At 42.2% G+C, this 23,672-nt stretch overlaps 1 protein-coding gene across 3 annotated transcripts in view; it reads right to left on the bottom strand.

Moving 5' to 3' along the window:
* The window catches only part of Iyd (iodotyrosine deiodinase), a 61,282-nt gene extending 50,106 nt beyond the window's left edge, over positions 1-11,176 (bottom strand). For all 3 annotated transcript variants that reach the window (XR_261977.2, XM_005390590.2, XM_013517319.1), the window contains exon 1: positions 10,945-11,176. Coding sequence is in view for 2 of the 3 variants with exons in the window: in XM_005390590.2 (XP_005390647.1) it covers positions 10,945-11,110 (166 nt within the window). In the remaining variant the exon portion in view is untranslated. The remainder of the gene's footprint in view (positions 1-10,944) is intronic.
* Positions 11,177-23,672: the final 12,496 nt, after the last annotated feature.

Here is a 23,672-nt window from a genome sequence, read left to right on the forward strand (position 1 = left end):
GCATAATTAATAATAACTAAATCTTAGAACCAGCCTCTGGGGCCATCAACAGATGAATGAATGAAGAAAACTGTGGTGTTTCAACCACAATGGAGTACAGTGTTACTCAGCTATAAGTATAAATTTGAGTCATTTGTTAGAAAATGGATGCACCTTGAATCCTTAATGTTAGGTGAACTAAATCAGATACACATGCTTACATATTGCATAGCTTATCTTAGATGAGAAATTCAAAGTATAAAGAAATTAAAGAGCAGAATGAAAGATATACAGTAGTAATCAGGGAGGTGCATCTTTTGCAAATGGGAAGGAAAGAGGGAGGAGGAAGAAAGCAGAGGCAAGAGGGGAAGAGGATGTAAAAAGAATTAAGATGTGTCATGTACATGTACCACTATCCACAATGAATGTAGTCATTCTATACTGCAAAGATGTACTGAGAAAAAAGAAAAAGATCTCTAGGATTTTCCAAGAATCTACAGATTTATGAGGCAGTACATTCTAAGCACTATTTTAAAAATGAAATGTACCTTCTACAGTTAAATATCCAATATTAAAACAGCTAGAAAAAAATTTTACTCTGGAAGAACAAAAATAACTCAATTTTTGTCTATAAGAATAATTATAGATAAAATACTCCTGTGTTTATGAGATACATCTAAAAAAACAAAGATTGAAAATTATTCCATGAGCTACATAAATATATTAACATCCGATGAAAGGGAAATTAAAGTATTGTTGATAATAAAAGTCATTTTATAATAAGAAAAATGTATTGGGAATACCGAAATTGCACTTACAATAAAGGACCTTGAGACGGACTTTCAAGAAGAAATCTACAGTCACAGGAGACAATTTTAACACATCGCTCTCAGGGGTGATAGAATAACTGGGAGAAAAAAATCCATCAGGAAACAGAGATTATGGTTTATATCTAGACGCCCCCTAAACCCTCATGTGTTCATAGGGAAGGATTTTTGGAGGTGACTGGATCGTGGGGACGTGATACTGCCCAGTGGATTAACCACTGAGGAGTTTATAGCTAATGTGATTTGGGAGGTGAAGCCTGTTTGGAGGAGGTGGGGCACTGGGGGCGCATCTCCCTTCTTCCCTTGATCCCTTCCTACTTCCTGTCTCCCAGGCCGTGGATTGTTTCTTCTCTGCCATAACCCTCTGCTGTGCCAGCAGATCATGGACTGAAACCTGTACAAACTATGAGTCAAAAAACAAAAAAAAACAAAAACAAAAACAAAAAAACCCTTCTCCTTCTTTTAAGTTGTGGGTGTGGGGTATTGTGTCTCAGTAATGAGAAAGTAACTGAACACAACAGAAAATCTGAACATGATTAACAAGGTTCACAAAATGGGCATATATAGAAACAGTTCACCAAGTAACTACATTCTTTTTAAGTAGACTCAAAGTATTTATAAAATTTGACCATACAATGAATGAGAAAATAACTTTTAATATATTTTGAAGGTATAATTAATAATCTCTGAACATAAGCCAATTCAGCAAAAAATCAATAAAAGCAGACAATTGAAATCAAACAAGATACCTCAGTGGAAGTTAGACAACATTTCAAAAGGAAGTATGAAGTCATTTTATGTTGAAAAAAAATCTATGTTATAACACCAAAATATTATAGTTGAAGGGGGGATTTAGAGCCCTAAATACATACATTAGAGAGGAAGAAACCCTAAAAATTAATAAACTAAAAACCCATTTCAAGCCATTACTAAAAGAATAGCCAAATAGAACCAAAGATAGTAGCAAGAAGTAAATATTAAGAATGACCTATGAAGGGAAAGGACAACACATATCCACAAGGGAGAAACAGGAAAACTAAAATTGTTTCTCTGCAAAGACTGATTAAATTAACAACCCCTGGCAAATTTATCAAGATAAAGAGCATCAATAAAAAATACAAGAAGTGAATAAGGAATTATCACTATGATACCAGCTGTCAATTAACCAACAGTATGGGAATATTATTATGTTAACATGTTAGAAAATTTATACAAAACAGAGTTTCTAGAAAAATATAACCTGCCCAAAATAACTGCAAAATAGAAAAACTGAGATGTCCTCTAATCTTAAATAAATTGAATTAGAAGCTAAAGACCTTCCTAAAAGAGAAATTCTAGGCCCATATAACTTCATAAAAGACTTGTATCATCATTCAGAGAAAGTACTGCTTAACTTTCTCAAACTCTTCTTCCAACAGAAAGAGAGGGAACATCCTCTGACCCATTTAATGAGACCATCCAAACTTGCTAGCAAAACAGACAGACAAATGACTAGGAAACTAAAAGAAAGAAAAGTCTCATAAACACAAAAATTCTAAATAAAACATTACTGAACAGAATCCAGAAATATATAAAAAATTATATACCTTGGCCAAGATGGGGTTATCCCAGGAAAGCAAGGTTAATTTCAATTAGAAAAACAGTCTCTTTTGGGTCACACTGACAAGCTAAGAGATAGGAAATCTAAAATCATTCTATTGCAGAAAATGTAATATTGATGAGTCCTTGATGATCAATATTACATTTTCTGCAATAGAATGATTTTAGATTTCCTATCCCAAACCACTTTGAAGATATCAATATATGATACAACAAGCATCGTTAATTTCCTACCACTTTGTTTGTAACTCTGTATTGTCTGTACGGTTCTTTTGCTATTTTGTAAAAGGTTGTCTGTCTGTTAATGTTTTCCTCCTTTTATTTTTAAAATAAAAAAAAAGAAAATGTAGTTGACAAAATTTGAGAGTCATCTCTTAATAAATTAGGACTAAAAAGGAACTTATTAATCTGAAAAGGCCTAATTGTGCTAGAGAACAGCAACAACAAAACCACCACCACAACAACAAAAAACCAAGTGCAACCTCAGGGGCAGCTCTACAGTTAGTGGTGAAACTCTGACACCCTTTCATCAGAGATTTGAGAACAAAAGGAGGTTGAATGTCCTCATCGCAATTCTAAATATAAAAGTCTAACTTTAAAAACTTTTAGGAAAGAATATAGAAGAATATCTCTATGACCTCAGAATGAAGACGTGTTAGTGTGTCTTAAACAAGAAAAGGACCATTAACTTCATAAAATTCACCATTCCACTTGCCTGCCTGTCAGTTCTTCTAGTTCTCTCTCTTATTTCCCATTCAGAGAATCCCTGGAAGCTCATACTGAGTACCACAGGATCTGACAGAAAATGAAGGTGCAATCAAAGATTCTACAGTTGAAGCTACAAATGGCTAAAGTGAGGAGAAAGAAAGTGAACCCACAGGCACTGCAAAAGATGAAAAGAAACACCTGTCTGACACACTCATTAAGGACAAGCCTGTCCTATCTTATGGTAGGAGCTATTCCAACAAATAGCACTGCAAACTTCCTATGAGGCTTTACAAACTCACATGATCTTACTGTTAAATCTCCAGATATCTCTTTCCAATATTCTCAAAATTGTTGTCTATGTATCCAGACTTGGACAAGTCTTCCTTTGACAATGTTTCCTTGTGTTTTTCAAATCCATGAATAGACATAGTTTTGGACTGCACTACAAAGATTGCAACAGAAATGAATTCCAAGACACTGACTTCAGTCAATTAAAATTATTGAAAAGAAAATTTTTTGGATGGGGTAACACACGCACACACACACACACACACACACACACACACATACACCTGGCTTATCTTAATCTGATCTTGGGCTTTTGTTTGTTGTTGAACTTTATCAACTCCTAGAACCTATAAGACAAAGATACCAAGAGGAGACCATTGCAAAGAACAGATCTTAAATCACAATGAATTGACATGAGTTGGATTTTTTTCAGGGAACTTTGAATAAGGTAAAGAAAGCTTCATTAAGAAGGCTGCCCAGGAAGTACAGACTGAAAATATCATCAGGACGCAATGAGTCGATGGCCCTTTTTACATAGTTCAGCTTTACCAAGTCTAATTTTTTTTTTTTCAACCTGATGGAAATTGGTTCAGAGGACCATGTCACCATAGAAAGCAATGCCTGCTTAGGTAAAGGAAATCATTACACACTGTCATGATAATATTGCCAAAAATGCTCAGCACTCATCATTATAAAAAAACAAATAGGGGATTTTCAACCCACCACATTTTGTGTGTGTGAGTGGATATGTATTAGCAGAATCTTTTTTTTTTTTGTTTTTTTTTGGTCTTTTTTGAGACAGGGTGTCGCTGTACAGTTCAGGCTGGCCTTGAGCTCACTTTGTAGCTCAGGCTGGTCCCGAACTCACAATAATCTTCCTGCCTCAGCCTCTGGAGTGCTGGCATTACAGGTGTACACCACCACATGTGGCCAGACTCATTATTATACTACATAAACTATTTCTTTAGCAAAATGCATGGTGTTGTCTTGTATGTTGCTTATTGACAATTTTCCCCAAAACCAATGTATGGGTGCCTGGTATGATATATGTGGCCCCCACACCCTGATCTGTGTGATACAAGACAACTTATTTGCCACTTTCTTCTTTAAGTAGGTTCAGTTTACTCTGGCCCCTCTGATTAGCTAATGCTGTGGTCGTGGTTGTAGCTGTGGCTTTGTCGTCTACTGAAGGATTTTCCCTTTCAGAAACAGTTAATTAGGGAATTTGTAGCAATCCTTCCAGCTGAAGAAACTAAAATTCTTGGAGAGAAACATTTTGCAGCATTTTCTTCTACACATTGAAGAGCTAACCTGGGACTCTGGAAAATAACAGGTAAAATCTAGGTGAAGGTTAATAGACTCAGAAATAGACAAGCACCCAAGTGTCCACAGAACATTTTCCAATTACCAGCTCAGTGAGGCTGAGCTGATATAAAGGATGGTGACAAAAGTCAAACCTGTAATTCATCCCAACCTGGGGATCTGGTACTTCCCATGCTTTCAGATGGGACCATGAAGGTCTATAGTCCCATAGTAACAGTTAATTTTGAGTAAAGCAGCCTTTGTATGTACTTGCAGCCTAAGGCAATACCTTCTGAGTGATCTAGGGAACCACAGGCCTTGACCCTAGGTTAAGCCATTTCAGAGTGTTAGTGTCAACTGCTGATAGCACAAAAGTGATTTCCCTGGAAATAAATAACAATATGGTTGTCCCCGGTGGGTGGGATTTTCCTAAGTGGGTCCACAATGCCTACACGGTAGGGCCACCATTCCGGCAGACTCTCACAGGGCAGAAGGTCTCCCGATTCCTGAGGAATGGAGGAGCACAGAGAACATGTGGCCTGGATGCCAGGCTGGAGGCCCAGTGAGCTCTGCCAGTGAGACAGCACCAGAGGAACTGAAGGAAGCAGAGGAACTGCAGGGCACTGAGCAAAAACAAAAGGTAGCACTTCTCTCCGAGGTCCTCAGACTCCTGACTGCTCCCAAGACTGCAGCCCAGGGGTGGAAAGAAAACAGCTTCGTAAACTCCTGTATTTCTGCCTCCACCCTAGAGCCGGCAGAGCTCCAATGAGGGATTTACTCAAGCTCTTCAACCTGCAGGTTCCAAAGCAACCGGGTGCCATTATGACCTGCTTTTCACTGGAAATCCTTTGCTGACACACTTGGGGTTTGTTACTGCTGCCAATAGCAACTTTTCTTGTACCATTGCTTGAGTACCAAGGGGCCTCTAAATTGCTCCGTAATTAGGGTTAGCTGGCTGAGAAATTTTAGGGCACTTCTACCTTTCACAGTTAATGTGGAGGTGCTTTTCCAGCCGCCCTTCTAAATAAATCACATTTGTGTTTTCACAAATCTTTGCAAAGAGACCAAATATTTTCTAATAAAGAAACCAAAAACAGTTGGGGTCACATCACCTTTGTTCCCTCCCTGTAATTTTCTGGGAGCCTTGAGGAGCAGCGACATTGAGGATGTAGGGGATACAGCTGTCTCCCTAGCCAGACGTCAAAGGTGGCAGGGAGCAACCTAAGGGTTCACCCGCTCCTCAGAGGGCCTCTTTGCCAGCTGCCTCAGCACAAGAGGCCTGTTTCTGACTTGGCCTCTTGCCATTCGGCCCCCTAACTGGGTACTGACTGATTATTTCACTAACAGCGCTGAGGTGGCTGGGACTGGGGAGGCTGGGATTGCCCACATGGTCAGGTCTTGAACAGAGCAAAGCTATTCTGAAGCTGGTAGGGCTCGTCCTTGGCATGATGGAGAACGGCAGGAGCAGGAACAGTTCTCTGACTTTCCCCACAGCCCTTCTTCCCTGGTGCAGGTCATAAAACCTACAGAGAACTTTCTGATCTTCCCCAAAAGCAGGTCACCAGGCCCTCCCCCAAGGGACGGCCTCCTGATGCCCAGAGAAAAGAACATCCTCGTCTCTGCAGAGAAAGGGTCACATGGAAGAGTCTCAACAAACAGGCCTTGCAAAGTCTCCCCGGGTTGGTTACCCTAGATCACACCCTCATTTTTCTACAGTGTGTCCCCATAGCTGTCCGCTCTGACAAATCTAACAGAAAAATCTACAAGTGTAACCATTTCTTTGGGTATTCTTTGACTTACAAAAGCTGCTGTCCCATGTAATACTGACGGTAAATAAACGTGTTTTTCTCCTATTAATCTGCCTTTGCTAGAAGGCCTCAGCCACAAACCTGGGATCAGTAGGGAAAAAGATATTTATCCTCCCCTCCAAAGAGTGAAGTGAAGCGGACAGAGTTGCCCTTCCGTCCTCTGTGCTCGTTTCACTCTCCCTTCCCAGGGTTCCATACAGGCTTGATCTCAAGACAATGTCTTCTTTCAAGTCCTTTCCTTTTCTTAATCTCTCAGCTACATTTACTTTATCCTGAAACCTCAAGGTCTTTTGGGAGCCTTGGTTTACAGACCTTTAAACTCAGGGATGCAAAAGTACTAGTGGGTGGGTATGTCAAAGGACGGAGAAACGCTAAGACAGAGCTGAGTGTATTTCTCTTGATAATAAAGAACTGTGCTGGTCAAGCTCAGTGCCTCTGAGCAGAGTAGAACCTGACCTTGAATACATTTTTGGCAGTGGTGGACTGGTAAATCAGCTCTTTGGGGGAGGAAGAGCACTTGCCAGTATCCATGATGTAAATGTTCAATCCCATCATGGCCTGACTCAAGCTACTGAAGATTTAACAAATGGCCCAATAACTCCTGAATATTTAATGAATGTTTCTTGATGGCCCCAAGAGCCTAGCTCTCATACACTGCTTTGTTCAGAACCCTGAAGCTAAGGAGTTGGTGGACTCTCAGGGGTATACATGATTAACATCATCAGTAGGAGCAGTGTCACTCAGTTGCGACAGCTGTGGATTGGTTGGCAGTCAGATGAGCAAGTACTGGAATGAGTCTATCCCTGGTTGGCTGATTTCCAGAGGGAAGAGGCTGACACTGATTAGTTTGTCAAGCTCCCACTGAGGTGTGTTGTCAATAATCCATTGAATAGGCTTGCAACTAGTTTTGACAGGTATTTGTTCACAGGGTACATATGCGGAAATTTCTCCTTTCCCAAGCTTTCAGGAACATTTTGATTCTGAGCTATTACACTAGATAAAAGTTTTAACATAGGCCTTCTTAACAAAGACTGGACAGTATAGGATACTTAATCAGAATTCCAATTATAATCATAGCATTCAAATGGCCAATGGAAAAATATCCTCCACCAACATTGAAATGAACACATCTTGATAAACTAAGTTTCCCATGTCTCTCTCTCTCTCTTTTTTTTTTGTGTGTGTGTGTTTTTTTGAGATAGGGTCTCACTATGCAGTTCAGGCTGGCCTTGAGCTCACTTTGTAGCCCAGACTAGCCTCAAACTCCCAGCGATCTCCTGCCTCAGCCTCTATTTGTTTTTTTTTAATTTTAAAAATAAAAGGAGGAAGCCTCCTGAGTGCTGGGATTACGGGCTTGCACCACCACCACACCCGGCTCCTTATCTCTTTAAGTAGAGAATTTGTGGGTAGGATTTTCGGTTCATTTTAGAGAGATAATCTGAGGTTTGTTCTATGAGGTAAACATCAGCTACTTCTTAGACCTCTGTTCCACATAAATAGGGAACTGATAGTTAATAAGACACTGTGCTTAGCTTATCAAAGGAAGTCCTTATCGTTTATCTTACAAGCTTGCCCACACCATGCTTTTCTGCCTCCTCCCCTCCTCCCTGCCCTCTACACACAAGCTCATTCCTAGTCTGTGGGCGTGGAGTGGGGGATTCTTTGTGAACCAGAGCTGGAGAAGTTTGGATTAATGTCCACATCTTCCTTAACTCCATTAGGATGTCCTAGAATACTTATTTTACTATTTGTTGTTCATTGTTAGTATTCAAAATGGCTTGAATCTGCTATTTGTAGTCGAAAACCCATCTCCCTGCTTCCTCGGTAATGGAATCCCTTTTCTTCTCTAAATATCCCTGTGCTCAAAGCCCTGTGAACCTGGACTCAGACTATGTCCACCAAAGCTGTGGCCAAAAACAGGGACACAGGTGGCAGAGAGCATGGTTTTAAGACTGGTTCTTACTGATCTGTGTGACCCTAGCATTTACTGCTTATGTAAACAATAAAAATCGAAAGAAGAGTCCTGTGAACACTACAATCAGGCCAGATTTTCACTACCTGCTAAGAAGGTCACTGATATGGTTAATACGGTTAACTTCATTCCTCTGAAGGATGAAAGATGGAAGGAAACAGAATGAAGAGGCAAAGGATTTTGCAAAATTGAGCCATGAGGCAGAGAACCAGTCTAAAGCTACACAGTACTGCGCTATGTTTCCACCCTTCAGGTGCTGACCTAGCCCATGACTCCTTCCCAGCCTCACCAAGCACTCCTATGTCCTCCAGCCTCCTGGTTCTGCAGACCCAGAGTCCCTCCATACACACCACCTCTGATCTCCTAGAGGGGTGCAGCCCTGCTGGACATCTCCCGCCTCTTCTGTTTGGGTCACTGTCCTTTTGTAAAGGCTGTTGTGCCTGGACCCTGGAGCCATACTGCCAGATTCTTGCTTCTCCCCTCTTGGCCAGGTGCCTTACCCTGTTTGAGCCTCAGTGTCCTTATCTGTAACATAGCGATAATGTTAATGTTGAACTCATTGTACTGTGATAAACTTTAAATGATATTGCACAAAATGTGAGCCTGCCTGGCTTCAGTCAGTGCTATGTAAGGGCTTGTTATTATTGTTCCAGCGCTTCTCTGCTCATGTCTTCTCCTTTTCTCTATGGTCCATCTATCTGACCCAGGCCTCTTGTCCACAGGGGCTACCAGGTGCCATCCTCAGCCTTCTATCTTGCAGTACCCACCTCATGGATTCATTAGCCTTCCGAATACTATGAGTTGTCCTCCGCTCTTGCCTCTTCAGCCAGTGTCTGTGGCCAGGAACCTTCACCTCCTGTCACTGTCATGTCAAATGTAACACATCCTCGATGAAACTGCACTTCCCCTCTGAACAGATCTTCTCGCCCTCACCCATGCTACACCATCACTCTGAGACCTCAGTCTCCGAATCCCTCCCTCCTGCTTCTCCTCACATTCGATTTATTTCCAACCCCTCTTGTTCTTTGTTTGACTTCACCCTGATTCACCTCATTCCTGCGTTCCCACGACCACCATCGTCCAGGCCACCCCGCTAGGCAAAACCACACAGCTTCACAACAGATGTCCCTTTGCTGAGCGATGTGCTTCCCCACAGACTGTCTCCAACCTTCCAAACTTACACTTTTCCAACTTCGTGGTGGGACAGAAGCATTGCAGACAACCATTCTGCTTTTCACTGTTAGGATAATATTTAATAAATTTGATGAAAGAGTCAACATTTTATTATAAAATAGGCCCCTATTGGATGCTGTGTCTCAAATAGGTTAGTGGAAGAGCTCTGAGCATGTTTAAGGTAGGCTACCTGAACTGTGAGGCTTGGTAGGGTAGGAATATTAAATGTATTTTCAACCTATGATATTTTCAACTCACCAAGGCCTATCAGAACCCAAGGCAAGTAACTCAAGGTGCATCCGCATGAGAACGAGAGGTGGCTGTGTAAGAGGCGGCCTGGGCTTGGCTCCTGGCTGTACACTCAGCATCCTGTTGGCTCCCAGCATGGAGGGACATCCAACCCGGAGTCCTTAGACAAGGACCACTGAACACACACATTTCCAAACAACCTCTGCTGGAGGTGGGGAGCAAACTGAGAATCACGCAACCTCCTCCAAATCAAGTGCACCCCCTCACCTGTTCGCACTGTTGCTTAAACACAGATTACTCAAACTTCTGCCAGAAACTCTCCCTCCCGCCCTCCTTCCCAGGTCCTCCTTTATTGCCTCTCCTTTCCTTTCTCACCCCTCCCAGCCTCTCAGATTCTCTTCCAGCTATTCCATCCCTGGCCTAGGCTCTCTCTGCCCCTCCTAATCAATACACCCTGCCCTGCTGTGCATCCTCCAGGGCTGCTTTGGCCTTCCCCACTGGCCTATCCTGCCCCCAGCTGGCCTTAATACCTGATGACAGTTCCACTGAGTTTTCTGTTTCTTTGTGTCACCTGGTCTCCTGAATAGGACCCTCAGCTTATTGAGGACATGAATGCTCTCATCTGTAACCCACAGGGCTTGGAACAATAAAAAGCTGCAAACCCCTAGGGTGATGCCACTTTGTCAGTTTCAAAGTTCTTGACCACAGACAGTGTAACCATTTGCCCCACACTCACTGCTAGCCTGTGAGGAGGCCCCTCAGAAAGACTGTAACAGGCAGAACAGAACTAGAGCTTGGGGAAACTTCTGCCCTTCGGCAGGTTTTGATTAGGAGGAATAAAGGGGTACAGGCGCAAGCAGGTGACAAGCTGATCACCTAAGACATGATCCTCATCTTTGTCTCATTGAATTGTTGGCATACTAGAGGTTGGTGATGAAACCAGCCTGCGTGTGTCCCCATCCACGAGCCCCGCCAGTGGCTCACACTAGTCACAGAAGCACCCTGTGGTAAAGCCAGGAGGCAACGCCAGCGTCTTTACCTTCTTCCACTTGGTGGAGGTCAGAGCTGTCTTTCAAGTCTTCATGCACCCAGGGCTGAGTTTGGGGCTCCCCTTTCTTTTTCTCTGGGCTTCTATCAGCAGCTTTAAAGATCCACAGGATCAAAATGCAGACAACTGCTACCAGGACTGGAGTCAGGAAAAACATGGTTGGGAGAGAGTCTGATCCTTACCCAGAGGAGCCCCGCTTCCCACGCTGGCATTTAAGCAGAGACAGGAGTGGGGAATGCTGGGAGTGAAAGAACAGGGAGGTGTACAGGGAAGGAGCAAAGTTCAGAGCTCTCAGACTCCATGACGACTTTACAAAGGAGCAAAGATCACAGTCATGTGCGGGCATGATGTGTGTGTGGCTCCGGTCATGCACCAGCACACTCACTTCTTAAAACTGTGCACTCAACCTAGGCAGCAATCAGCAGGCGCTGTGTGAACACTGCAATGCTCTAGCTCTTGGTAGCAATGGTAACAGGTATTTCATCTTTCTGTATAACTTTTCTCTGGGAATGTCTTCAATTTAGGAATTGTCTGAAGAATCTAATTTTACGAGAAAATAGGGGAGAGTATTGGGTGAACCAACTCATATCTTGTGAAAGAAAACTTCCAGGACAGAGGCCTGGCAATCTGTATTTTTAAATGATGTGTGTGAGAGGCATTGTTCTTTTTTTTTTTTTTTTTGTACCAGGAATCAAACTCATGACCTCAGGCTTGCCAGGCAAGCACTTATGCCGCTGAGCTATATCCCCGGCCCAAGGCATTGTTCTTTAAATTGTGATTTTTAAAACAATGCCCTTGCCAATATACCGAGCAAGGAAATATCATGTTTTACATTAGAGAAAAACTTGAGCTTACAAAAAATGATAGGGCAAATTATAATAATTGATTATATATCTTTTTTAGTTTTTTGTTTTTTTGTTTTGAGGCAGGGTCTCTCTATGCTGCCAGGTTCGCCTCAAACTCACAGCGATCCTCCTGCCTCAACCTCCAGAGTGCTGGGATTATAGGTGTGCACCATAATACCCGGTATAACTGTTACTTAAGTAAGCTTTTCTTTTTTTTTTTTTTAGATTTGCTTTGTTTTGATTTATTGTACTAGAAACTATCTTAGTTTGGGCCATTATAAACAAATTGCCATTGGCTGAGTCAGTTAAATAACAAAGCTGTGTTTCTTACAGTTGTAGAGGTTGGGAAATTCATAATCAAGGTGCCAGAAGACTCATTTCTTCCTGACTTACATATGGTGCCTTCTCCCTGTGGCCTCACATGGGTGAGAGGGGAAGTTGACATTCACAACAACCCCATGCAGTAGATTCTACTATTACCCCCATTTTCCACATGAAGAAAGTGGGGTACAAGTAGGTGAAACAATATGCCTATAGCCAGCATTAGATAAATGGACCAGAAGTAGCCCCTGCGTATCTGCCTAAAGAGTCTGTGTTGTTTCCTCCTGCAGAGCAAACCAGAGCCCTTAGTCCACAGCCAGAGAGAAGATGGAAATTGGGCTCATGTTTCCTGTACAGATATAGAAGGTCCTGGTAGCTGGCTTCCCAGGGCTCATGTTTCACTGAGGAGGTATACAGAAAAGAGGTCTAAAAATATGAACAGCACAGGGAAGGAGGACTTGGCAGCTGTCACCAGCAAGAGTGGCAGGAGCAGAAAGTACAGAGGAGCCAAAGTGATTAACAGTGACTGCCACAGGGCGAGGCCTATGCTCCTCCTGTCCCAGAGCACCTGCGGGTTTTAGTGAAGAGAAGTCTTCCCTGGGCACTTGTTCTTGGGTTCCCGCAAGACTATCCCCCTTTTTCTGTGAATTCCTGCAATATTTCCCTGAGCAAGGCCTGGTGAATGTTCACACCTCTACACCCAACACCATCCCCACAGCCAAGCCTCCCACTTGTGATCACATCAAGACAGCGAGACGCTTTATAGCACCCTTGAGAGTTGCAGTAAAAGCTTCTGATGCTGCCTTGAGGTCAGATCTGTTTTGCTTGAGAAACAGAGCTTATGCATGAGGTCCCACAGGTGCCATCTTGCCTCTGTACTCCGAGTAGTTCTGAGGCATCCTGGTCTACTTGTTTGCCCAATGCGTCTTCCTCATGAAGTTAGAAAGGACAGATGAGCAGAGATGGTATGAGACAGTTTTGTACTCTACCATTACTTCTCATTGCTCACTTCAGATTGATTTCATTGTAATCATGTTGGGCCTTGTAGCCAGCCTGCAACCACATTGTGAACAGTAGTGTCAGAAGACACATTTCTCCAAACACACGCACATGCAGTTTTAACATTCGGTGCTGATGTTAAATCCAGTCATCTCGGTGTCCATCCTCCTTCCTACTTTCTAACATCTTGATGTGGCTTTGTAGGAGAAAGCAAAGGAGTTTGAAAGAGGATTTCCTAGGAAAGAGACCTATTGGAGCATAAAGTGAGCTAACTCAATTCTAATGGTTCCCACAATCATTTACCATGCTTGTTTGTTATGTGTTTATCCCAAGGGCTCATCAGCAAGTGCTATGCCAAGTCTTCAAGCAAAAGGCTTGAAATAGGACTGTATTGTACTGAGGTCTTAGCTGAGTTGTGAAATTGGAAAATCACAAGGAATTCATAAGTGTTTTTAAAAATTTAATTGGTCTTGGCTATACTCAGCCTACACTCACTAACATCAACCCACTGAAAGGTCTTCACTGTCTGCTTATGCATTACTGAGTGCTAGTGATATAGGACCTCCAAATGATATAGGGAAGTATTGTAATTCCCAACCTGCTAGATGTCAGATACACTGAGTTGGTGTTCCCCGGAGTTGAAGAATGAATTCTAAGGAACAACAGAAGTTAAGAGTAGAAAAATTTATTAGGGAAAAGGAATGGGGAGTAGGAATAGCTCCTGAGAGACAGGAGAGGTCCTGAATAGACTGCTAGCAAGCCCACTTCTCTGAGAAAGTTCTATACAGCAAAGTCACGAGGGGTGGGTACAATATGGGGCAAATTACAATCAACCAATAAGATTATAAGTATAGCCACTTAGCCAATATTGATCCAATAGTAGCAAGAGCATACAGATGATGTCATTATCCTCGGTTGATAATCTATAGTCTTAGTCTTAGTCTTAGTCTTAGTCTTAGTCTTAGTGAGTGAGAGAGGATGGCCCACCCCTAATGAGGCAATGGTTTATTTATACAAGAAATCTCAAAAAGGTGGTACCAGTAATCTCAGGCTTCTGTTTGTCCTCTAAAGAAGTATGTAAATCTGGCCATTGTGAATTTAACCTGTAGATGAGCCTCCAGGCGCAGTCCTGATGCATTCTCATCTTCTGCACTGACTCCCCCAGGCCTAGCCCTGTGTGACTGCCTGTATTTCTACCTAACTTAGTTATTTATAATAAAATACCACGCATTAAAGAGGACTGTGGTGATATTAGTCACAAATTTACTAAAATAGAACAATGGCATGCTCCCAAACAATATGTAACATTTATCAATGCTGTATTTGCTTCCTGTAGAGATTCAGTATTGGTTTTCTACAAATAAAAATTATCACTAGAACTAGTGATTTTTTTTTTGTTTGTTTTTTGTTTTTTGTTTTTTCTCCGGTACCGGGAACCGAACTCACGACCTTGCGCTTGCCAGGATGGCGCTTTGCCGCTGAGCTAAATCCCCAGCCCCTTAGAACTAGTGATTATTCAATTTCGTAGAATAGAATTTGATTTCAATTCTATTTCTTCCTAAGGATAAATTATGAGGCATAATTTTATACCAGAATGCTCTTGTTAAAGGCACTGATTGCTTAGCATTTAAGATGCCTGGTGCATTATTTTTCTAGTGCTGCTGTAATAGTAAAATATCACAAATGGGGTGGTTTAAAATAACAGAGGTATATTCTCATCATTCTGGGGACCAGAGTCCAAGATCAAGATGTTCATAAGACCCAGCTCTCTCTGAAGGCTGTAAGGGAGAGTCTCCTGGTGTTTTCAGGCAAACTTGTCACTCCTTGGCAGTGGACACACCACCCCAATCTCTGCTTCTGCCATCACATGGCATTTTTCCCATAGTCTTTGTGTCATCCTCCCCTTGTCAGTCTCTGTCTCTGTGTCTCTTCTCTTCTTAGAAGGACACCAGTCATACTGGATTAGGGTCCACCCTAACTAGGGACCTCATTTATACTTGATCACCTCTGTAAAGACTTTTTTTGTAAATAAAGTTGCTCTAACAGGTACATAAGGTCACAACTTGAACATATGTCCTTGGTGACACAGTTCAACATGCAACACTTTGTAAAATAGAAGAAAAGGTATTTCAGCTGCTTTTTGCTGTGGATAAGTAATTGGGAAACATCAATGAACTCATAGAGAATCTCTAGGCTTTTACTTTATCTGTTTTTTTGTTTGTTTGTTTTCTTTTGTCTTTTTGAGACAAAAAGGGTCTTGCTATGCAGTTCAGGCTAGCCTTGAGCTCACTTTGTAGCCCAGGCTGCCCTCGAACTTGCAACGATCCTCCTGCCTCAGCCTCCCGAGTGCTGGAATTATAGGCATGCGCCACCACACCTGGCCTGGCTTTTACTTTATCAAGCAAAGTGGGGTATCAGGAGACATTTCAAGCATTTCTTTCTCTCCTTTGAGACAAGGTATTTAGCCAGCCAACTCGTGTACACTAACATACCAGGCACCTTCTTAAATGTCATGTTTCCTTTTAGGGGAAAGACTTACCAATAACAAAGCTGTCCAGGAGGGACCCTGAATCATTTTAGTAAAGACATTGGAAGACTAGAATCCATCCCCCTTTTCATGTCTAGCTCCAGCCTTGGGTTACGGAAAGTCCAGAAGCCTAAATGTTGCATGTTTTAACTTCTCTAATATTTTAAGATTTTATTAGTTAAATAATGCTAACTATTGCAATAGTTCAGAACACAAGTGTGAAACGAAATGCACTCTAAGGACTTGGAAATATGCAAAACCAGATGAGCTTTGAGTTATCCCAGAGAGAATTAGAACAGAGATTTGCCAAGTCTACTAAAGAAGACAGTGTCAGGTTTTGCTCAGCTACTTGTAATGATCATTACAATGGTAGCAGGTGCTTTCCTGAGCATTTCCCCGGTGTCAAGCACTGTATCATTACTTCACAGTATTTGACCCTCACTTCAGTCTATGACAGATATCCAGCAGTATTGCCCCATCCTCCTTACATTGCCACATGGAAAGGAAAGCAAGTCCAAGAGTGTCCCCAGACTGTTCTCTCACATGGCCTTGCTCTCTGCTTAGGGAGGAGAATTCCTGCATGACTCACACGCCTGTCAAGGTGCACACATTGCTCCCCCAAGTTGGAGCCTGCTGGAGAAGAACGGGTGCTAGGATGGTGTTGCTGGGAGCGGGGTGAAACCAGAATTATTCGTTTACTGGGAGGAAGAAGTAGGAGCCCGACTCTCTCACAAATCAAGCTGCATTTTCCAGTTGCATTTCACCAAGTAATAAAAGTCAGTATTTTGAGTTGACCTATTTAATTCCTGAGTCTGTGTCTGAACCCTGAGGAGCAGAGAGAGAGGTGGTTAGTTACACCCAAGCTCCATGGTGGACACATTTATTTTGGAAGAAACTGAGGTTCAAGAGATAATCAACTTTTGTGAACATCCTTGGTCTGCCTCCATGACAGACCATCACGTTCATGTTGGACACCTGTTATGTGAAAGGCACCTTCCCAAAGTTTACAGTGTACACCCTCCTGTTCCATACTGCGGCTGTGGAGGTCTCAGTGCCCCTGGGAAGTGTGTTCTAAGAGGGTAGCTACTGGATCATAGGTAGGCAAATGCTCAGGTTTACAAAATAATACCAAGCAGGCTTCCAAAGTGTTGATCACTCCGCAATCCTATTAGTAGTTTACAGAATGTTAAAGAAAAAATTCATTTTGATGCTTGTTGAAAGTGGCAAAGAAGACCTTATCCAAGGGACTATTCTGATTTGGGTTTTGCTATAGTGGAGAGAGACTGGGCTCAACTCCAAATACAACAAGGACAAGTGCGGATTTGTACCCAAGAGGGAAGGCAGAATTCAGTGGATGGAAAGTTACTAGGAGGAAACATCAAGATGTAGGGGAGGAACCTTTCTTGACCACTTAACAGGATCCAGCAGCAGGCAGGCCAGGGTAACTAGATGTCAAGAGTGGCGGGTGGGGAATGTGATCAGGGATTGAGAGTGGCGATTTTCACTAAACTTATTCAGCAAGATTTTTACTAAAACCAGACTAAGCCAGCCAAGGACAGGTTGAAGGTGTGGACCTAGTCTTGAAGGAGCTCAAAGAAATGCAATTCAAGTTTGGCCAAAGAGAGCTCTTGTCAGTGTCTGTTAGAACTGCTTCAGAAAATGGAAAGAAAGATGGGACACGTGTGTCCAAGTGAGAGGGACCATCCTGAGGGGGATGGGTGACAATATATCTTTTCCTTAATAATTATTTTTAGTGAAAGGTAAGTTTCTGCTATCACACATCTTCATCATATAGCACTGTCTGTACAGGACACCTGTACTTGTCTGGATGAGTGAGTTTCCTGTGATCCAAGTAGGACCCTCAGAAGGCAGCTGGGCTGGAACTGTCTTACCAGTATCCTGATCAAGAAGGCTGCTTGGTAGGGGATAAAACCCAGCAACAAGGGTCATTGAGAGTGTGTCCTGCAGGCTGTGCCTGAAAGAGCCGGGAGAGCTGAGAAGTGGTGACCCCCTGCCCCCATGGTGGGGCCAAGCTCTCCCTGGATCACTGGGCCGGGATGTACTTCGACATGCTCGAGCAATAGAACAAGTGAGAGAACGAACATTTGATACAACTGGTCACATGGTAATTCGAAACATCTATGTACCCAAAAAAGCATATATGAAATTTAAAGAATCAATTAGAGCACAATTACAGTAAATGACAAGGAGAAAATATATTTCATGCATTAAAAGTTTCTACAGATTTAAAAAACCATTAAGAACCAAATAACTCAATAGATACAAGGATAGCAAGAGAATATTAGCATAAGAGCAATATAATAATCTATGAACAACTATTGCATGTTCAAACTCAGTAGGAAATATAAATAAACAAGAAAGTATCCTGTTTAATTTCTCAGATTAGTACATCAATCCAGCCAGATCCCTTTCCTCACAGTGAATCATGTTACAATTACTGTATTTGTGTTTGGCAAAATAAGGTAAAATAGCCCTTTTCAGTTTACACATATTTAAAATACATAAAGCAATACAGTTATTATAAAAAGATTTCTAATATCCACTAAGTATCTTTTGAGGAGTACTTTTAAACCAAAATCTCTTCCAGGAATAAACCTTAAAGAAAGTATCTGAAATACAAAAAGAACTTTTTTTGGCACAAAAAATGATCATTTCAGCACTAACTATAATAGGAAAAAACTGAAAATAATAGGTAGCAATGATAAAAAACTGAGTAAATTGTGATAAACTATTAAAAAGAGAATTTAAATTACATTCTGGGAATATTTAACAATGTGGGGAAATGAGTAGAAAATTATATAAGAAAATTAACATTAGATTGAAAATATTAGATGTGAAAATTTTATTGAAAAATTTTACATATAACCTATAGCACAATATCAAAATTTGAAGCATACTTATTTATAATATGTTAGAAATATACGTAGAAAATGTAGGGCACCCAGAATAGAGCTGCTGTGATGAGTGTGTTGACATCTATAAAGCACATACAGCACACCCTATGAAAGTGAGAGCTCTTGGTGTACAGAACAAGAAGAGAAAACTTGCCTCAGTTGAATAGCACACTGCTTGCAAGCAAGGCTCATTTCTCTTTGTTCTTTAAATTTTTACTATCTTTTACCTCCACCCTTCCTCCCATAACACCCCTACTCCACAACAGGTTGAGCCAGTAGTGATGTTCCTTGCCTATGAAAAGGCTAGTCACTTCCTGTTACTCCTTTTAGTTAAGTACTTCAGACAGTCTGTGAAAATATATGCATCAGAATCAGCATCATATTATCATAACAAATCAGTGCGATTATTAAGTATCTTGAACAATGAGATGTTAATGAATCCCAAAGAGACCACTTGGCTCTGTGTTCTTTCGGTCCTGATAGCCACCATGAAATCGCAGGTGACACAAGGAACTGGGAGGTGCAGGGCCTCTCCTGGTTGTTGGAATAGAGAAAGGATGTTTGACTTGGGGCTTGCAGGGGAGGAGCTTTAGCATATGGCTCAAAAAAGGTAGTGGGAGTGTCTATTTCTGATTTAAAAGCTGGCTGGATAGCAAGGAATAGGTTTGCAATGAAGGGAAGATGCTGGCAAGCGGGAGAGTGAAAGTACCAGAGCGGAGCAATAGTGAGGCTGGTAATGGAAACCTGAGAGCTGAAGAGATAGAAAGGAAGTGGTGAGGCGTGTTTGGAACCCTCGGCAACGGTGTGATGGGTTCCCCTTCTGGGGACTGGGAGTGCTGTTGTCACTCAGCCCAGCTGCCGCCATACTGGGTCTTGTCTAGATGAAGAAAGAGTGAGTCTTACCCAACATTATGCCCCCTTTCTGGAGCACCCTGCACTCAATTATGGGTCACCAAAGAGATCTAAGGACCTGGACCTCAAGCCCAGCTGACACGGGTCCTCCTGCTGCCAGATCTCCCTGCATGGTGAACTGAGGTGTCTGGCATCACAGCCCAACACCTCCCTGCACACTGTTCTGTGTCTCCTCCTTGTGCATGTTGGCACCAAGAGCTTTCCCTGATCAAGACGTGAGTCCTAGTCTTCACCCCAGTCTGTAACAATCCTTGTCCTACAGAGCTCATACTCTAGCGGGAGAGTCAGACGGACACAATCAAGAAAATCAACAAGTGCTTGTTGATTTCTCATCTCTCAGAAGATGAGAACAGTCAGCCCTCCATTTCCACATGTTCTGCATCTGTGGATTCAACCACAGATGAAGAATATTTGGGGGGAAAGTCATGCCTATAATGAACATATGCAGACTTTTCTCTTGTGGAGACTCCCTGAACACCACAGTAAAACAAGTATTTACATAGCGTTTACATTGTGTTATGTATTATAAATAATCTAGAAGTGATTTAAAGTGTATGAGAGGATGTGTGTGGGCAACATGCTAATAGTGTACTGTTTTATATAAGGGACTTGAAGGTCCTTGAATTTTAGTATCTGAGAGTGAAATCTTGGAACCAGTCCTCCAGAGAGGCTAACAGATGACTATATTAGAAGGAACATAAAGTGGGGTAAATTGATAAATACTGATAGGACTTAGACAGAGTGGTCAGGGAAGGCCTGACCTTGGGACTCAGGACTAAATGACAGAAAGATTAAGGAAGGCAAAGGTCAGGGGTAGCGGGCCTTTGCAAAAGACAGAGAAAGCAACCCTGCTGGGGAAGACTGATCAGGGATGAGTGTAGTCACAGATAAAGTTGGGCTTCCGTGAAGAATCCTGCAGGCTATGATAAGGACTTTGGGTTTTATTTGAAGTGAGCTGGAGGGCATTAAGTACTGACAGACCTGATCTAAGTTAAGCTTTAAAAAGATTACTCTTGCTGCTGGAGAGAAGTAAGAGAATCAGATTTCTGCCTTAATCTCGACCACTGTTTCTCTGAATACAAGTTGTAGCTCATTAGTATGTAGGGAAATCAGTCAAAGTTTATTAGCACTTTTAAATGAAATATCCTCAACTAGAACAGGATAGAATTAAATAAAATAGAAAAGTTGGGCATGGTGGTGCATGCCTGAAATCCCACCACTCAGGAGCTGAGGCAGGAAGATCACTGTGAATTCAAGGCCAGCCTGGGCTAGAAAGTGGGTTCAAGGCCAGCCTGCACTGCATTGTGAAACCCTGTCTCAAAAATACAAAACAAAAAAAAAGAGATTTAGTGCACGTGCATCTATAAGGATAAATACTGTTTCATGACACTCAACATGGTTAAAAATATCTTTGTATGTGTATACAGATTCCAGGAAAAAAAAGCAAACACCTTACTGTAGGTCTTGATCACAAAACCTAAAATCTACCAGTCTCACTGACTAGGAAGTGCAGTAGTGTTCACTGGCTGGTTGAGTAGTCCAAGACAGAAAAAGATGACTCACAGAAGGAGTAAATGAGCCTGATATTCTGCAGTAGTCAAGAGATCAGAGACACCCCTGAGAAGCTACAAGGGCAAAACAGGCTACTTTTAGGAAGAGCAGTGTGAAGACCAGAGCATGACTAGTAGATAGGAGGGTAGAGGGAAGCTGGAATGAGTGGGTACCATAGATAGTTTGGGCTTGGAAGCAGCATCAATTTCAGCAAAGGAAAAATGCTCTGTTTTGTTTTAAAAAGGCCCCACCACAAGATGCCAGGTGTGCATGTGCTTCAAAGGAAAGGCCCGTGGCAGGTTCACTCTCAGCCTCTGAAGGCAGGTACCCCTTGACTGTGGCAAGTTCCATGGTTCTCCAAGAAATTGAGATGAAAGAATAATGGAGTCCAAGCCGTAAAGACATGGAAGCACGTTGATGGTACTATTCAGGCTGAACTTGAGAACACTCAAGCATTTCAGTGGGAACAGGGGGTAATTTTGTCTATGTCTTCCATAGGGCTACGTAGCCATAGCATTTCGTTTGACTGGAAAATTTTCTAGACACATAAGTCCAGGAAAACTTGGATTCTATATTCTCTCTCATTATGGGTTAAATGCTATGCTCAGGTCCTAATCCCATTACCTCAGAATGTGATATTATTTTGAAATATAGTCATCAAAGATGTAATTAGGTGAATTAAGATAAGGCTACGCCAGGTGTGTGACATTCTGGGAGGCCAAGGCAGGAGGACTGGGAACTTAGAAGTTTAGTGAAATCCTGTTCAAAATAAAAAATCAAAAGGGCTGTAGCCCAGTGTGAAGGCCTTGGGTTCAACCCCCAGAACTGCCAAAAAAAAAAAAAAGAAGAAGAAATTAATAAGATAATGATGAAGTAGTGTAGACCACAATCTGATTGGCTGGTGTCCCTCTGAGAGGAGTGCACACACACACACACACACACACACACACACACAGGGACAGCCATGTGATGGAGGAAAAATTGGGGGAATCCATCTACAAGGCAAATGATACCCAAGGACTGTCAGGTGTCACAAAACTAGACAAGGCAAAGAAGGATAGCCTCTCACAAGTTTCGGAGGGAACGTGGCCCTGGCAACAACGTGATTTTGAACTTCTAGCTTCCAGAACTGTGAGACAACAAATTTTCTATTTTAAGCCACCCAGTTTGTGGTTCTTCATTACAATAGCCCCTGGAACCAAATATCCTTCTGGAGAGTCACAGTTTCACTTAAAGCATCCTAAAGACCTAAGAAGACCATGATTTGAGATATCATGACCTAGAATTATAGAGAGCCCTTCCCGGTCCTCATCGCAGGCCAGGAAGTTTGTATTTGTAATCCCGTGAAAAGTTATTGAAATTCTAGTGAGTTAATTCCAATCTACCACTTCCAGTGTAACCCATGGCCAGAATAAAGACACTAAGGCATATCTGTAGTTACGGGGAGCCAAGGGGTTCTAAGTCCAGCCACAATGAAGGCCATCTGTAACAAAGGCCCCGACCCAAGGCTAAGCCCAGGTTTTATTTATTCATGAAGAAGGGAGTGGCTTGAGGATGCGTGACTGTGAGAACCATGAGAAGTAGGTGAGTGCCCTGAGCTGGATTGTGTAGGAGGCCTGAAATCACCTCTACAAATGCAGAGAGAAGGATATGCAGAAAGAGTAATCTGCATAACACAACTGAGATGATACCTAATGTTTTGGGGTCGGTGCTTCAGCTCTGATGGGTAATGTTTGAAGCCCCAGGAAGTCATAACCTCTATTTCCAAGGCTCAATCCCAGCCAACAGCATGGAGCACTGGCTCACACATCTACCTCATTCTGGCTCACTCGAGGGAACAACGGGGTCCGGGGAAACATGCCTGCCGCCTCCAAAGATTACCAGCACCTCGGCTAGACCGATATGCATTGCTCAAAGCCAATTGAAGGGATAAGGAAAAGTCCCAGCCAGCTCTGTACATGGAAATAGGCACAGAATCAGCCAAAATGGAGGCAATTGCTCCTCCTTCAAGGAGAGTCGCCCAGGTGGTCCTCCACATAGACTATTACTTAGAAGAGATTATCTGAAGAAAAATACAATCTACTATCTTCTAAATCTGGATACTTTCATTATACTCTGTGCTAAGACATCAAACAGAGAGAAGGAAGTGCACACTCAGATATTTCAGAGGAAACCCCATAAACCGCAGTGGTTTTGATTCACATCATCAGATCAAGCTTTGATGTCATTTCAAGTCTCACTTGGCTATAATGATTTCCTGCCTTTCCCCTTTGTTGCCTGCGCCATTTGTCTAGGCAACAAGAGCTCCTAAAACCTCTAGAGGGATGCTGTTTGCAGTCACATCACAACCTTAATCTGCATGGCAGGAAGGGCAGAGAGATCTTTCCTCTTTCCTAGAGAGTATGCCCATGTGAATGACAACAGAGGGAGAGTCAGGAGCCATTATCTGTAGATTCCAGTAGGATAAAATTAAATGAGAGAGTAGAGTGTCTCAACAAACTTGAGAGAATTGAACTATCTTTTAAATAAGATGCTTCTGGCTCATCCCTTGTCTGGTTTAATAGAGCATTAACATCAATTACCACTGCTTTGCAGTAAAACAAGGAGTAACAGCAATGCTAAGAACAGAGTACTCCCGTGAGAGGAAGA

The sequence above is a fragment of the Chinchilla lanigera genome, unplaced genomic scaffold, assembly GCF_000276665.1.
Source record: "Chinchilla lanigera isolate Chin_1 unplaced genomic scaffold, ChiLan1.0 scaffold00038, whole genome shotgun sequence".
NCBI classification, from domain to species: Eukaryota; Metazoa; Chordata; class Mammalia; order Rodentia; family Chinchillidae; genus Chinchilla; species Chinchilla lanigera.